General features: G+C 43.1%; 1 protein-coding gene across 1 annotated transcript in view; it reads right to left on the bottom strand.

The window, feature by feature from the left end:
- Positions 1-399: 399 nt before the first annotated feature.
- The window catches only part of LOC144766906 (uncharacterized), a 48,079-nt gene continuing 32,484 nt past the window's right edge, over positions 400-15,994 (bottom strand). Inside the window, exons 2-3 of the mRNA XM_078650630.1 lie at positions 4,028-4,455; positions 400-3,978 (exon numbers count right to left, since the gene is read on the bottom strand). Coding sequence (XP_078506756.1) covers positions 2,524-3,465 — 942 coding nt within the window. The 5' untranslated portion in view covers positions 3,466-3,978; positions 4,028-4,455 and the 3' untranslated portion in view covers positions 400-2,523. The remainder of the gene's footprint in view (positions 3,979-4,027; positions 4,456-15,994) is intronic.

A 15,994-nucleotide genomic window follows, 5' to 3' on the forward strand; every position in this document is an offset into this window, starting at 1 on the left:
ATAAATTGAGTTGAAACGACTGAATTATGTTCCCAAAACAAGAGTGAAGCCCAGATCTCAGTATTACAGGTAGCACTTCTCTCTTCATTAACACAAAAGAGAGGCAGTACCATCTCAAGCAAAAAAATTCCTTTCACCCTGAGAGAAGGCACACTGGCGAGAATAGTCCCCTATGATTGCACCTGTACCAGACTCCCTGCTGAAAGCAGTCATGCTATTAAGATTTGACCACTCTATTGCCAAATAAACTAGGCTTCTTGCTGACATCACAAATGATCTTTGGAGTTTAGGGAATAAATCACATTTAGGTTCCTTGCTGACATCACAAATTATCTTTGTAGTTTATGGAATAAATCAAATTTAAGATCTCCTATACAATCAGCAGTCGAATAGCATAAATTCAAATAAATGTGTTGTTTTATTACATATCTAAAAAAATGCATTTCGTATTAATATGTAAAATCTAGTCATCATTGTGTACATTTCATAGCATCATGATTGTTCTTGCTGTACCATAATTTTGTTCATGTTAATGTTAAAGGAAATTGAGTTTGATCCTGGTACACACGTCTGTAGTGTGGTTTTTAAAGGCTCTTGATGTCCATACATATGTGGTGTTTGGATGTTTGGTTATGTATCATTAATACAGATTTCTAAAGTATTGGGTTTCAAATTTCTTATCCCACTAATGGCCGTATAAACAACTTGCTCAGTTTAGAACTTGTTGCTGATAACGTGAAAGCAAAGTGAGTTTGGCCCGGGGGCAAACCCCTGTAGTGTGTTGCGTATAAGGATGGGTGTGCTGAAGAGCAGTCTCATTCCTGACTGGCTGTGTGGTGGTGTGGTGATGATGATGATGGTCGGCAGCAGAAAGAACATCCTAGACTCAACAATTTGTTAAAATGAACTCGGTCTAAAGCATTTGTTTCTACTATCTTTGGCTACTGAAGATGTATCCTTTCTTCTGATGTGCATATTACATCGGTGAACACCTTTCTCTAGGCAAGGCTGGGCTATAAGAACACTGTTTATTTGACAGCAACACAAAAGCACCTTACAGATGATTCAGAATGCTACGATTTATCTTATTTGTGGTCGGAGGACATCCCAACTGCATCGCAAAGTTTCACTGCTTGCTTACGAGGCAGCACATACTTTTTATGTCCATTCATTCGTTGACAGTTTATAAAACAAGAGTTTCTTTTTACTTGTAAAAACAATCCTGAATATAATTTGTGTCAAAAATCTGAATCTTTTGTGTTCCTTTGCTTCTAAATCCAGATTTGTTTTCCAGAGACAAAGTTCCAGAAATGTAAAGCAGAAAGTCGATAGTTCTGGACTCTTAGAGCTGAATTCTTTACCGCTCAAGATTCAATCTTTACCTAATCGTCAAGTTTTAAGAAACGTATTCAGAACTAAACTTATCTTCAGCTCTCTCTGCGATCAATACTTTCGTCACCATGCACAGATTTTGTCCTTTCACCAGTTAGGAGTTGGTTGGTTGATTCTCTGTAAATAAGAAAGGTCTAAAATATATTCATATAAAATTAATCTGTGCGTTAATCATTTACAGTCAGTGGTGAGCCAGCAAATTTCACCAGGGTCCAGCTTGATATTGGACACCTCTGGGGAAGGGCTACTATGGTGGGTGCAATAACAGACGCATGTGATGAGTGAAATAAGCATAATGTCTCCCAAGTCAGTGCTTCAGAGGTACATGTTGTAGGCTGTAAGCATTAACTCTCAGAGTTACAGGTCACAATGTCCTACTTTTACTTCTTGTGTCTTTGGACGTTGTTCTCTAGCTGCTGTCATTGAACCAGTTATTGCACAAAATGAACAAACACCAAAATCAGCTAGAAATATTCTCCAGTCTGTGCTTGGTAAACTTATTCAATTGTGTTGTGTTTATAAGTTTTATCACTAATCCCTGTAGTTAGCTGAAAATCCTTCTGTCAAACACTTCCAAATCCACCACAATGTTATGGTTTCTCCCCTGTTAGTGTTTGTTAGTGCACTTGAATGGCATTTCCCCTAAGTGGGTTCACTGGAGATTTCTTAATGTTGAAGGGGCACTAAAACTACTTCCTCATTCACTGCAGTGGTAGGGGTTTATCACATGTGTGTGTTCATTGATGTCTTTGTATTTCTGATAATTGATTAAGCACTTAACACACTCCCTGCACTTGCAAGCTTTTTCCACTGTGTGTGATCGCTGATTATTCCTTAACTTTGAGGAATGACTAAAACTATTTCCACATTCATTGCAATCAGATGTTTTTCCCCTGTGTGTGTTCGCTGATCTCTCTGCAGAATTGATAACAGACCAATGCTCTTTATACATTCACAGCACTGGAATGGCTTTTCCCCTGTGTGTGTTCGCTGATGACTCCTGAGATTTGAGGAATCACTAAAACTACTTCCACAATCATTGCAATAGTATGTTTTTCCCCCCAGTGTGTGTTCATTTATGTTTTTGTAGGCCAATAACCGACTGAAGATCTTCACACATTCACTGCAATGCTATGCTTTTTCTCCTGTGTGTGTTTGTTGATGTCTTCGAAGATTTGATAACATACTGAATCTCTTCACACATTTATTGCAATGGTATGGTTTTTCCCCAGTGTGTGTTTGCTGATGTGTTTGGAGTTGTGATAACAGACTGAAGCTCTTCACACATTCACCGCACTGGAATGGCTTTTCCCCTGTGTGTGTTCGCTGATGAATCCTGAGATTTGATGAATTACTAAAACTACTTCCACATTCACTGCAATGGTGTGGTTTTTCCCCAGTATGTGTTCGCTGATGAATCCTGAGATTTGATGAATCACTAAAACTACTTCCACATTCACTGCAATGGTATGGTTTTTCCCCAGTATGTGTTCGCTGATGAATCCTGAGATTTGATGAATCACTGAAGCTACTTCCACATTCAGTGCAATGGTATGGTTTTTCCCCTGTGTGTGTTCGCTGATGAATCCTGAGACTTGATGAATCACTAAAACTACTTCCACATTCACTGCAATGGTATGGTTTTTCCCCAGTATGTGTTCGCTGATGTCTTTGTAGGGTTGATAACCGACAGAAGCTCTTCACACATTCAGTGCAATGGTATGGTTTTTCTCCTGTGTGTGTTCGCTGATGACTTTGAAGAATTGATAACCGACTGAAGCTCTTTCCACATTCAGTGCAATGGTACGGTTTTTCCCCAGTATGTGTTTGCTGATGTCTTTGTAGGTGTGATAACCGACAGAAGCTCTTCACACATTCAGTGCAATGGTATGGTTTTTCACCTGTGTGTGTTTGCTGATGTCTTTGAAGATGTGATAACTGACTGAATGCCTTCACACATTCATTGCAATGGTATGGTTTTTCCCCTGTGTGTGTTCGCTGATGAACTTGGAGTTGTGATAACTGACTGAAGCTCTTCACACATTCAGTGCAATGGTATGGTTTTTCCCCCATGTGTGTTTGCTGATGATCTTTTAGGAGTGCTAAGTTCTTCACACATTCATTGCAATTACACGTTCCTTTTCCTGTGTGTGTTTGGTGATGGCTCTTTAGTACTGATGACAAACGAAAGCTCTTGCTGCTTGTGTATGATTTTTCTTTCTTGGCTAGTGTCTTGGGTCAGGTTTATATTTGTCTGCATCCCATGACTGCGTTTCCTGAGGAGCTAACATGGTTGATAAAGCACTTGTGTTATTCTCATATTCCCTGTATGTCTGTGGTATTTTGGATGGTTGATTTTAGATTTCACAATGAAATACAAGACTCACCAAATATAAATATAATTGTGGCAAGTAAAGCTTCTTTGTCGGTGGCTATGTCTTTAGGTCGCGGAATGGTTTTGCAAGCTTATGAGTGAAAATCAGTCTTCCTTCTGGTCGAAGCAAATTGGGACAGTCTGTTGTAGATCAGAGACTCTCTCTTTCATTTACCCTTCAGTTGTCTGGCTCCACTCCCTTGTGCTTTTCTCTTGTTCTTGTGGTTTGGCCAGAAAGAGTTTACAATACACCTAGCGTGCTGAATGGTGGTCTGCCATTATTACAGGAAGCAGAGCAATGCTGTATCTACCTCATACCGAACGCATGATCAAAGCTGGTGGTGGAGGCCTGTTTATACTGTATGTGGTTTGTCAGTGTTGTTGCATTAATTTTCTAGAGGTCATTCTTTATCCTGTTGCGTGGAGGTGCACAGCTCAGACTCTTACATCCACTGAATTACTCTTGACTGCCTCTTCCAGGATCTACCAGTTTATGTTCAGGTTCCTCAGTCTGCAGATCTTTTCCTAAATATTGGACCTCATTTTTTCCAACCACTTTTTTCAGATTTGCACGATTACTGCCATTATTCAAGATCATCTGTGCATTCAAGGCTGGTTTCCTATTGGATGTAAAGAGATTTAAAATCACTAAATGGAAATGTAAGACAATGTGAATACACAATATTTAACTAGTTGTAAAAGACATCTGGTCATTACCATTTATGAAAGTTACCAAGAGATATTTCCCCATACACAGATATTTAACTAAATGTTCTATAGAACATGTCACATTTTACTTAATTCAGAAAAGGAGGTGATTTTCCGGTGTTCACACAGTAACTTAGTACAGAAAGAGTACACATGGAGCGCCCACTCGCTAGAGGTACAGCTTTACGAAGACGCACATGGCTAACATTTCATTTAAACAAGAAAGGATTGTGTAAGAAGAGATGGATAAGGATGTGTTGCTGTCACTTCAGTTTCTGGAATTGTAGAACAGCAGCAACCCTTTCAAGACCACATGACAAAGAAAACTCTTAATGAAGTGTATAATAATGGTAACGCTCCAGGAAGTATATAATAAAGGTAACGCTCCAGGAAGTATATAATAAAGGTAACGCTTCAGGAAGTATATAATAATGGTAACGCTCCAGGAAGTATATAATAAAGGTAACGCTCCAGGAAGTATATAATAAAGGTAACGCTTCAGGAAGTATATAATAATGGTAACGCTCCAGGAAGTATATAACAAATGCAGCTCCATTCACACTCTTCTTGACAGTACTTTCCAGTTCACTCTGGAGCAGCTGAAGTTCCAACTCCTGTCTTTACTTTTCTGTTTGTTAAGTTATCTTTGCCACATTCCTAGGGATGGTTCAAGCATTTGTTGGAAGATTGCAGCATTTATTATAGAGATTCCATCACAACCAGTAATATACCTGCGATATCTCTGCTGCAAATACAGGTCTGCTTTTGTCTTTTTCTACCTTACCAGGGTATCTGACTCAATGTCTTCCGTTTGGTGCCAGCATGCTTCTCGGTCAGGGGATGGAGCATTGGCAGAGTAAGACAAGATGTCCATTGCTTTCCGGTGAATGCAGCATTTACACCATTGGGAATTTCTTAAAATCACCTTTACCTTACTCCCTGTTCATCACCTTCCATACTCCCTTATGTCGGTGTACTCGCTCAGCAGGGTTCATTGACAGCTAAAGCAGAGGAGTGACTCGATGCACACAGCACACGTCAGGTAATGATCTGATAGACAAACGCCATAGTTGGCAGTAGAAGAATCAAAAGCGTCTTTAGTGAAGCTCGCCCTGGATATAAAAAAGAGGAAGTGCACAGGTAGCTACTTATGAGGTATAAACAGAGGAGGCGAACATGTAGGTACATGCTCCATTTCGGGTCTGTTTCAGGCTTTAACTGGGCTGGGAATTGGTGTGCACTGTATCTTAATCCTGCGGCTGATAAAGGCACTTGCTGCAAGGGTGTTACCACTTTGACCCTTTACAAGAGGGGAGGGGAGCAGAGCCTTAGAAAGCACAACACCTGGCTCTGCTGTGACGTGGGATGTGGGCCAGGTTTAGATTGGTGGAGCGTAGTCTTCTGGAGAGCATGTAAAATCAAATCCAGGCAGCTAGGCTGGGTACTCCTTGGATCTCTGTTTTTTTTTTTTAGTTAAGTCTTTAAACAGTTGTCGTGCATCCATTTGGCCAACGCTGATATACAGTTTTTAGATTTGACACAAAAGCCAGTCAATTCTGCCGAAAGGGAAATAATTAGCTGAGTGTCATCAGCATGCGACACTAGTGAGATATTCCAAAATGTTGCACTACCTCCGCCAGAAGTCTGCTGTGAATATTAAAAAGGGTAGGACTGAGCTCCGAACCCAGAGGGACGCCAGGAGTCAGTCCTCTTTGTGATGAGGCGAAAGGGGGGGGGGGTATAACTTTAAAAGACCACTCCTTTAAAAAGAAGGTAAACCAGGCTAGACCTTTGCCCTGTACCCTCAGGTCAGTGAGAGAAGTTAATATTATTGCATGTGAGACAGTGTCGAAGGCCGAACTTAAATCTAGGAGTATCAGAGCCTGGGATTTGCCAGCATCTGCAGTACTGCAAAGGAATACAGTAACTGTTAAAAGAGCAATTTCTGTGCTGTATGATCTAAATCTATTTTGGGAATAATCTAATATTTTATATTGTTCAAATATTTTGGTTAGGAGATTGTTCACATGTTTCTCACCATCCTTGGGCAGAAACGACAGAAGAGAAATGGGTTGATAGTTATCTGGCTAAGCAGCATTTAGCAAAGTCTTTTTTAGAAGACGGATAACCTTGGCGTGTTTCTATGATATTGATACTTCTTCACTGCTCAGCAAGAGTTTGGCTAATGCTAGAAATGTGGGTGTGACGCGTTCTTGAAATTTTAAAATATAATCAGGTTTAAATGGGTCGCCGCAGATCCAGATTTCACTTGACGCATTAAGGTGGAAATAGAATCTGTGTCAAGTAGAGCCAATTGGTCCAAGGTAGCCCATTGTGTGTGGTAGGTTCCTGTGTCAAGAGAGACAGGTTTGACTGTTTTCTCACCCCTGTTAAAGTAAAGATAAAGATCACTAACCAAGCTTGGTGCAGTGGCTGTTAGACGCTTCCGCTAATCCAGGAGTGGAGGTGGGTTTAATCAGGTTGTTCGCAATAGAGAAGATTTCCTTTGAAAGCTTGCTGCTGTTTTTGATTTGTCTGCAAACAATTCGACACAGGCAGTTTTAATCAGTTTCTTGTAGCATTTAATCGCTCTCAGGTATTGCATTCATACTGCAGCATCATAGGATTTGTGCCAAGCACAATCTAGTTCTTTGAATTGCTTCTTTTATGAGCAATGCTTCATTGAACAAAGCAGCTGGGGGGCTGCTTCCTACTTTTATAGAGCTTGGCAGAAATAAAATGATCCAAGGCAGAATTGAGCCATGCTTTGGTGGAAGTCTCCGCCCATTCTATATTAGAGTACATTAAAGGGCACACTACTAGCTAATTGGAAAGTGGCCAGGTCATTAGTAAAGGCCTGGATTTCTTTATTGTTGATTAGATCAAGATGAAGATTCAAGTCTCCAATTATGCTCAAGTTGGACAATTGAAGGGAGTGCAAGGTAGAGCACTCTGTTAGAGATTCCCTGGGGACGCATCGGAGAAGGTCCAGGGCACTGACTACAGTCCCCAGGCTCCACCACACTCTTCATTACTCTTCTTGCACCCGGAGGCGCTTAAAGGCAGCATAGAGGTCCCACTGTGGGGGACGCATCGGAGCAGAGCCGGGGGACTGACTACAGCCCCGAGGCTCCAGCACACGCCACATCACTCTTCCTGTACCCGGAGGTGGTTAAAGGCAGCAGCGAGGTCCCGCTGTGGGGGACGCATCGGATCAGAGCCAGGGCATGGACTACAGCCCCCAGGCTCCACTGCACAAAGCATCACTCTTCTGGCACCCGGAGATGCTTCAAGGCAGTTGCGTGGTACCTCTGCATGGGACTCGCCCGGGCTAAGGGCGGGCTCAACCACGCCTGTTGGGGCCCGGAGGAGGCTGGGGCCCCCCTCTAACTTCTTCACTTCCCCGTTACATGCCCACCATGGGTAACAGAGGAGGTAACTGTTACCTCTTTAGATACCTTTCTGGCCAAGGCAACATCGGCATTAGAAAAATAAATCGCACTTACAGAAAAAAGTCTTTGGTTGCGTTTAGGGGCAGGAAAGTCATCTAATCTAGTTGTTTCTCCAACTAAGGGGGTGTAATGAAACTATATGGGTTTCTCTTCCAGAATTGCCGGTAGTGTCTGCACCAACCCCCGAACATTCACAGCCAGCCTCTACATTTAGCTGGAAACCAACTGACGCTATTTTCGTAAATGGTAAATGAAAAAGAGGTTATGAGATACGGCCCTCCAAGTGTCCTGTCAAGAAGATCAGAAAGGCCGCTATGCCAGCGATTCCACATGTATGAATGGCCAGCAACATTCAGAGACTACATTTCTCTCATATTGGTGTGATCTTCTTGATAACTTTAAACAACTTTTGAAACCGATCTATGCCCATTTAGATTCTATAGATCGCACAAAAGGTCATTCTCTCTGATGTCTGTAAAACTCTTAAAAACTATAATTGTGGAAGTCATAATTTGTGTTTTAATTGTGAAAACATGATCCTTGGTCGTGAGTTAGTTAAATCGACCTCTACTTCTATTGGTCATCCTTGTATTGAAAACAGGGATCCTATTGGTCCAGACCATGTAGATTTGGTCCCTAGGTGTTGCCCACCGCAGGTGACCATGCAAGATTGTATGGGTAAGGGGCAATCACACGACTTATCAAGACCACGGATTAAGGTAAATCCCCAGTCTACTCGGGCCCATAGCAGACCAAATCAGCAATACATGGACTTCCCTCCTGCAGCTTGTCACTATGTTCAAATTTTAGTCAACGTGGCTTTACTACGTCCCAATCTTAGAAAATCTTCACTTCAGCTGATGGCCAAGGCTCGACACTGGATGACTCAAAACATTAATCAAGGTAATCTCATCCAAAATCATTTGATAATGGCCAGAAGAACGCAGTGAATTGGGACTGATATAAAAACAACCAATAATGACTGGTTATTTTAAGCTCTGAAAATGAATGGGTAGAGAGAGACCTATTAGTGAGTTTACTGGTTGCCCCTTCACTCCATTCTCAGATTTATGCAGTCTCGTTGGGCTTTTTTTTATAGGTCTGCACCAGTACGTAGTTCCAGCGTACTCACTCAGGGCCTTTCCTTAGTGAGAACTGGTCATAAGCCTGCCCAGGTGGCTTTTGATGCCCTTGCTCTATCAAATAGGTACTCATTGTTAGAAGATATGAAGGCATTTGATTGACCGATCTCTCTACTGAATCATTTGCCTCCTCAGTCTGTTTTTTATAACGATTATAAAACGGTTTCTGGTTTGGTACCCATGGAGAGGTTTGGTCATTTTAGGTTCACTAAGCAGTATTACATTCTTACCAATTGACCCTACATCATCCTTCTCACCAGTACGGACAGAGATTTGGTCGCAGGAGTCGCTAAGTGATATAAAGTTCTCTCTAGGACTATAGCGGGTTATGAAAACAAAAAGGATAATCAAAATTGGCATAAAGAGTTTACGAATTCTGATATCTGCTTTCAGGGGAATTGGGCAGAGCAGTCAGTCTATGTAAATGGCTACAGCTCCTTTGTTACAAAAGCAATTCCATCAGCAACAGGTAGATCTAAGGGGGGCTTACTCAGAATTATAGCAAACACGATCAACATAGTTAAGGTAACCTTTGTCAATAACTCGCCTCATTTTCATGTTATCTTGGCTGAAGGTTCTAGGAAAATTGATTTGTTACAGATTAATTTCTATAATAATAATTTTAAGAATCCTACACAGGTGACTGCTGAGTTGGCTGGAATATTGGAATCTCTGTTAACATTCCACACACGTTCAATTTGTTTTATTTGAGCTGGGGATTTTCATGTGTACTGTAGCCCCAATTCAGACCAATGTATTTGTGGGGTAATTGACACAAATGATTCGTTCCTAGTCCATTTTATGCATCATAACTACGGAAACATTTCAAACAGTTTTTCATTAACTTGGGACCTAGTTATAAAAACCTGTGTCAACCCATGACTGGTCAACCCCTCCCCAGCTTTCAAATGACTGGAGTTACCTCGACATCTGATTTTATAATTATTCAGACTAATTTTAAGAGATGTATTAAGTCCTCCATAGTCGAGTTGACAGAGTTCAGTGATCATGCTTTCCTTCTTTTTTTGTTTTGTTTAGCCTCTTTCTGCTAAGTCAAGCTCTATATTTGCCTCAAAACCGATTCTGAGTAGGAAAAATTTATCGACTCTTAAATGGGAGAAAATTAACCCTATTTCCTTCCTCCCAAAGGTCGCAAAGGAGGTGTTACCTGACATTGAATCCTGCTTAGACAACAACACTGATAGTCATCAAGTAGTAATAGCAATTAGTAAAATTTTCAGATCTATAAATTGTAATCTTTCACATCCAGCTACAAGAAACACTCCATCGACAATAAGGGGGTTTGAGACAAATTGCTCAAAGGCCTCCAAAGAACTTCACACTGCTCTTAAAACAAGTCCCAGAAACAAAGATTTGATAAGGAAGCTACGAGCTGACTATAACACAGGTAGGGCAGTGAGAAAAAAGGATTTACGGGATTAAGCATGGGTAAATTTGTGTGAGGCTTCGAGGAGTAAAGATATCAAGGCATTTTGGAGGGTGGTAAATGCCCTTCTTCTGCAGGATCAGGGCGGCCCCTCTCTTGATATTCATATAGATCAATCGACCTGGGTGTCTCACTTCCAGAGCAATTTTAATTTAGAGATGGAAAGCGCTACAAAAAACCTTAGGACTTAATGACTGCCCATCTGGGGATGGAATTCTCATTAGAGGAAATTGAGCTTGCACTCTCTCAATCGCCTGCCCTAATGGCGGCAGGGTCAGATGGGGTTCCTCTGGATATTTTCTTTGTACATCAAAATTTATGGGCTCCACTCTTGACCCAAGTTTTAAATACTGTTTCCAAAGTGGGACCCCTGGTATCTTGGAAACAATCCATGATTATCCCCATATATAAGAAGGGAATCCCTTCAATCTGGCAAATTACCGCCCAATCGCCCTGCTGGATAGAACTGACAAACTAATGGGGAGATTGCTCCTAAATAGACCGGAGGAGTGAGCATTTGTTAATAATGTTTTAGCTGAGACAAAATACGGGTTTAGAAAGAGGAGGGGTTTGTTCGACCACAGACAAAATTCACCCTTACTTGCAGCAAAATATGTTTGTGCAAAAAAGGGCCAGTTTTATATGGCTTTTGTGGACTTGTCCACGGCCTTCGACTGCGTAGACCACTCAGAATTGTGGGTTCTTTAGGAGTTGATGGGTGTGGACAACTCCATAATTCTTTTATTAGGGAGACGTATAGAGAGGCAGGGGCAGTAGTCAGGTTTGGTAAATGGGGGAATGTTCGGAAATATTTAAAATTGAAAAAGGGGTGCGACAGGTGTGTGTCCTTGCCCTCTTTCTGTTTTCCTTGTACACCAATAACTGTAATGAAGTTTCGACCGTGCAGTGCAGAGATGTTCCATCAGCAGGTGGCTTATCGCTGCCTGCTCTCTTCAATGCAGATGTTGCAGGTTTGATGGCCAGGACACTGCTAGCCCTACAGCGCTTGATTGGCTCTTGTTTAATTTTCAAGGCTGAACTGGGTCTGCTTGTTAACAAATCATAAACCTTTGTTATGACAGCGGGACTGGGAAGGAAAAAGTATTTCTCTGGAATGGGTAGAGTCCTTTATTAGGTCTGGCCTGAGCCAGCGTGCAGTTGCTGCTCTGCGGAGATCTGTGGTAGTTCTGTACGGTTCGGAGAGAAGCTTCGCTCACTCTCCCGCCCTTATTTTTGATTGGCTTGTGTCTTTGTCCTTCGTAAATGCTGGTGTCTGATTCATTAGGAGGCTTATTAGTCCCTCGTCCCTCCTTAAGTCGGGCATGTAGCCATTTGTATCCTCCCATGGCTACTAGCACCTTTACTTGTTTTTTTATTTTTTTTAAAGACCTTGATTGATGTTGAAAGTTGTTGGTCCAGCCACCCGCGTAGCTAGGAGGGGGTGAGGGGGGCGGATCGCCCCAGGCATCACTGTTTTGCACGCCCACGCTTGAAGTGAAAGCAAACTCACCGGTAGGCGGGTCACTCACTCACTGACTACAGCTACGCCTGACGTCATCGGGCCGAGGTGCGCAAGACCGTCGCAGCCAGAGCCAAATGAAAATGTGAGGTGCGTGCGTGACCTCTGCAGAACACCGACGTAGTTCAGATTCCGGTGAGCCTGTTATATTTTCTTTTACCAATCCGATGTAATAACTCTGAAATATGATTAGATCAAAGGGAGAGAGAGGACTAGGTAAGCTAGGCCAGATCCCCTGGGTTATATGTACAAATATCAAAAAGGACTAGCTAGGTTAGTAGAATATAGAAGACTCTATAGGTACGTCGAGAAGCAACATAAAGTGGGGAAAAGCATTGTTTTCCTCATAAAGCCCTCACCCACCGACCTAGTCGGTGGCATGCTTCATCATCGGGCCCACCAAAGTGGCACCGAATGTGCCCCGGGTGTGCTTCAACGCCAGGAGACTGCGGAGCTGGTATGTTGCTGAGTGTGCAGTGAGAAAGGGTGAGACAGTGTAAATTAAAAGCTATGCAAGAGGTCCCAGCACCCGAGGGTAGTTTATCTTTAATGAACTGGGCCTTTGCTAGCAGATAAAAAGGCAAAGAGACGTGGTGGAGTGCTGATTATGACCTCCAGCGTCTAGTGCGGTCTACATGTTTCAGCCAGTGCCTTGTTGAATTTAAGCTGGCTTTCCTCAGGACCATTTAATATGTGCAGGGTGCAAAAATAAACTTAATTTAAGTGAGGGTGGTAATTTGGCTATGTGTCGCGCTCGCTAAGGCGCTATAACTGTTTTGAGGGGATTCCCTCAAGCTTGATCTGTTTTTCCTTGTAAAAAGCTTCATGGGTCGCTTGGCAGAGAAAGAGACCGAGATTTTCGGTCTGGTTCCTCCTTGGACCTATTCGTCCTTCCGCGGCGCCCGTCATGTATGTCATAACGGGCGCCGCGGAAGGACGAATAGGTCCAAGGAGGAACCAGACCGAAAATCTCGGTCTCTTTCTCTGCCAAGCGACCCATGAAGCTTTTTACAAGGAAAAACAGATCAAGCTTGAGGGAATCCCCTCAAAACAGTTATAGCGCCTTAGCGAGCGCGACACATAGCCAAATTACCACCCTCACTTAAATTAAGTTTATTTTTGCACCCTGCACATATTAAATGGTCCTGAGGAAAGCCAGCTTAAATTCAACAAGGCACTGGCTGAAACATGTAGACCGCACTAGACGCTGGAGGTCATAATCAGCACTCCACCACGTCTCTTTGCCTTTTTATCTGCTAGCAAAGGCCCAGTTCATTAAAGATAAACTACCCTCGGGTGCTGGGACCTCTTGCATAGCTTTTAATTTACACTGTCTCACCCTTTCTCACTGCACACTCAGCAGCATACCAGCTCCGCAGTCTCCTGGCGTTGAAGCACACCCGGGGCACATTCGGTGCCACTGTGGTGGGCCCGATGATGAAGCATGCCACCGACTAGGTCGGTGGGTGAGGGCTTTATGAGGAAAACAATGCTTTTCCCCACTTTATGTTGCTTCTCGACGTACCTATAGAGTCTTCTATATTCTACTAACCTAGCTAGTCCTTTTTGATATTTGTACATAACTCTGAAATAGCCAGGGCTGACACTGACTCGTGACACACACATCTCTAGAGGCGGACCAGCCCTGCTGCCATAGTTTAACTGTTTTTTTGGGAGCGCGCCGCCCCACGTGCAATGGCCAAGCTGCTGCAGAGTGGTGGCGCGGCCTCAGCAGGCTTTGTTCAATATGCAGTTCAGTTCTGATGCAGCTAAATCACTAGAACTTTTGTGCCTCCTTGGCCCACTATATCTTCTTGAGCAGTTCATCTTTGCGTGAATTCGAGCCAAAGATATTTATTGTTTTTAAAGAAGGCTTTCTTTGTTATATCAGAGAGCTCTTTAACGTAGCGCCAAACCTGCTTTCTGTAGATGTTCCACAGGTACCGCCAGGTCCCACATGGAAACACTTGGTTGGGGGAGGAGACGTATCCGGTGGGCCCAGGCTGTGGCAGGATGTTCAATTTACTGCACGCCAGTCGGACAGAGATCCCTTTCTTACTTGTGGTTCAGGCGCACCTGGAGCTGAGGTCGGGGTGGAGGGTGCTGATTATTTAAAAATTAAATAATAGCTTTAAAAGCACCTGCTGCAGTTTGACTTTCTTGTTGCACAAATGAGTGTGATTTCCGATTTTTGTCTGTTTCCATGGACTTCATTGCATAATTTTGGTTGCAAGAAAGAATCCCTTTAAATGTCACACATTTATTCACGGAATGTCTCTCATACATCCACTGAATCTATAAAAATTTCACTCATAAGCAATTTGAAACATTAGCAGATGTGCTTAAATGGGTGTAATCTCTAATATTTATATGTTTCCCTTGTCTTCATTGCTTGATTTGCTTGCTATAAAGCGCCACTCATATTTGTGGAAATGCCACTCATAATCACACTAAAATTATGAAAATGTCACACATAGCATTCTGAAACCTTGGCAGCTATGGTGGTAAGGGGGGAGTATTCTTGGACTAGGCCTGAGCAAGCCGGCTGCTGGATGAGGTCGAGGATCGGTAGCATTGGGGCGACTAGTGGGCTCTTCATCCTCTGCGAGAGTACAGCAGAGAGAGAAGAGGGACAGATGGCAGATCAAGCAGTCAAAGCCTTCCCAACCGCGGCAGAAGACTGGTGGGAAGGTGGGGGCGCCGCCGCCACTCCCACCTTTTCACTCCGCCATTCCCTAGTTCAGATTTGACTAACTCTTCCTTCCTTTATGCCCGGTCTGCTGTTAGCTGTACATCCCGTGCCAGCTGCGGCCCTCCACGTGCACAAACCATGAGCTGACCATTGCAGGCATTGCCCTGCAACTGCAGAGACGTAGACATGGCCGCCGGTTGTACAGTGGAGTGTCGGAGAACATTCCATAAAGTATAGAACCGTGCGAATGCTGGTAATTTCTACATTTTTATTTCTTTATTTAAAATTTTATACCACACGCAGACAAAGTACTCTACAGTTTTTTTTTTTACAAAAAAAATGTGAGAAATTATTTCAAATAATAATCATACATATTTACAAAGAAATGTTCAGGATGACGTCAGAGCATTTTCAGAGATTTAATAACCAAGAGAAATAACCAAGGATTGGGAACACCCAGTGGTGCTCGAATAATTTTCAGAGTGGTGTTGCTGCCATCAATGGTTCATCACTGAACTCACAATGTTGCAGATATATCATTAAAGCAGATAAAACTAATATAGCGCACAAGCGATGTGTGGAAATCGGGTGTCAATCAATCAAACAAACAGGATTTGCATAGCGCTACTTATCACCTGTGAGGGTCTCTAGGCACTGTGGGGTGGGGGCGGTGCTACTGATGAGGGACGTTAATTGAATAACCATGTTTTTAGGCCCTTCCTGAAATCCTGCAGGGTGGCAGTCTGTGTTCTTCTTTGTACTGCCGGTCACCGGTGTATTAAACTGTGTAGCCTTGGACCGTGTCATGTATGTGCATGTAACTTGCATGATCGAGGTAACTATTAGTGGCGATACTATGTGTCTCTCGGTCCTTTTTCCCCAGGACCCCTTAACACCCTCACCACTCTCCCCAGGGGCGGCAATCTGAGGGATAGCCCCGGGCGCCACAAGCTCTGGCTACGCCCCTGGGTCCAGCATGATGCCTACATCCCTTGGCGGGCCGGCAGTGCGATGTAGACTTCTGTAAACCATTATAGGCGGGTAGGGTGTACACAGCAAGCCTCCTACAACCACTTCGGGCCGGCCGCGTTAGGTGGGACGGGTTCAATTAGGAGGGTTAAAACGTCATAAACATTTTCTTTTTCTCTAGAACATGAAGAAAAACTACATTGCCACTTTATGCACGTTTGAGAGGAGAAGGTGCCCATTTACGCCGACTCCTGCTGAACATACAATCTAGTAGGTGATGTTATCCTGCACCCTGGAGC

Source organism: Lissotriton helveticus, chromosome 1_1 (assembly GCF_964261635.1).
Source record: "Lissotriton helveticus chromosome 1_1, aLisHel1.1, whole genome shotgun sequence".
In the NCBI taxonomy this organism is placed as follows: domain Eukaryota; kingdom Metazoa; phylum Chordata; class Amphibia; order Caudata; family Salamandridae; genus Lissotriton; species Lissotriton helveticus.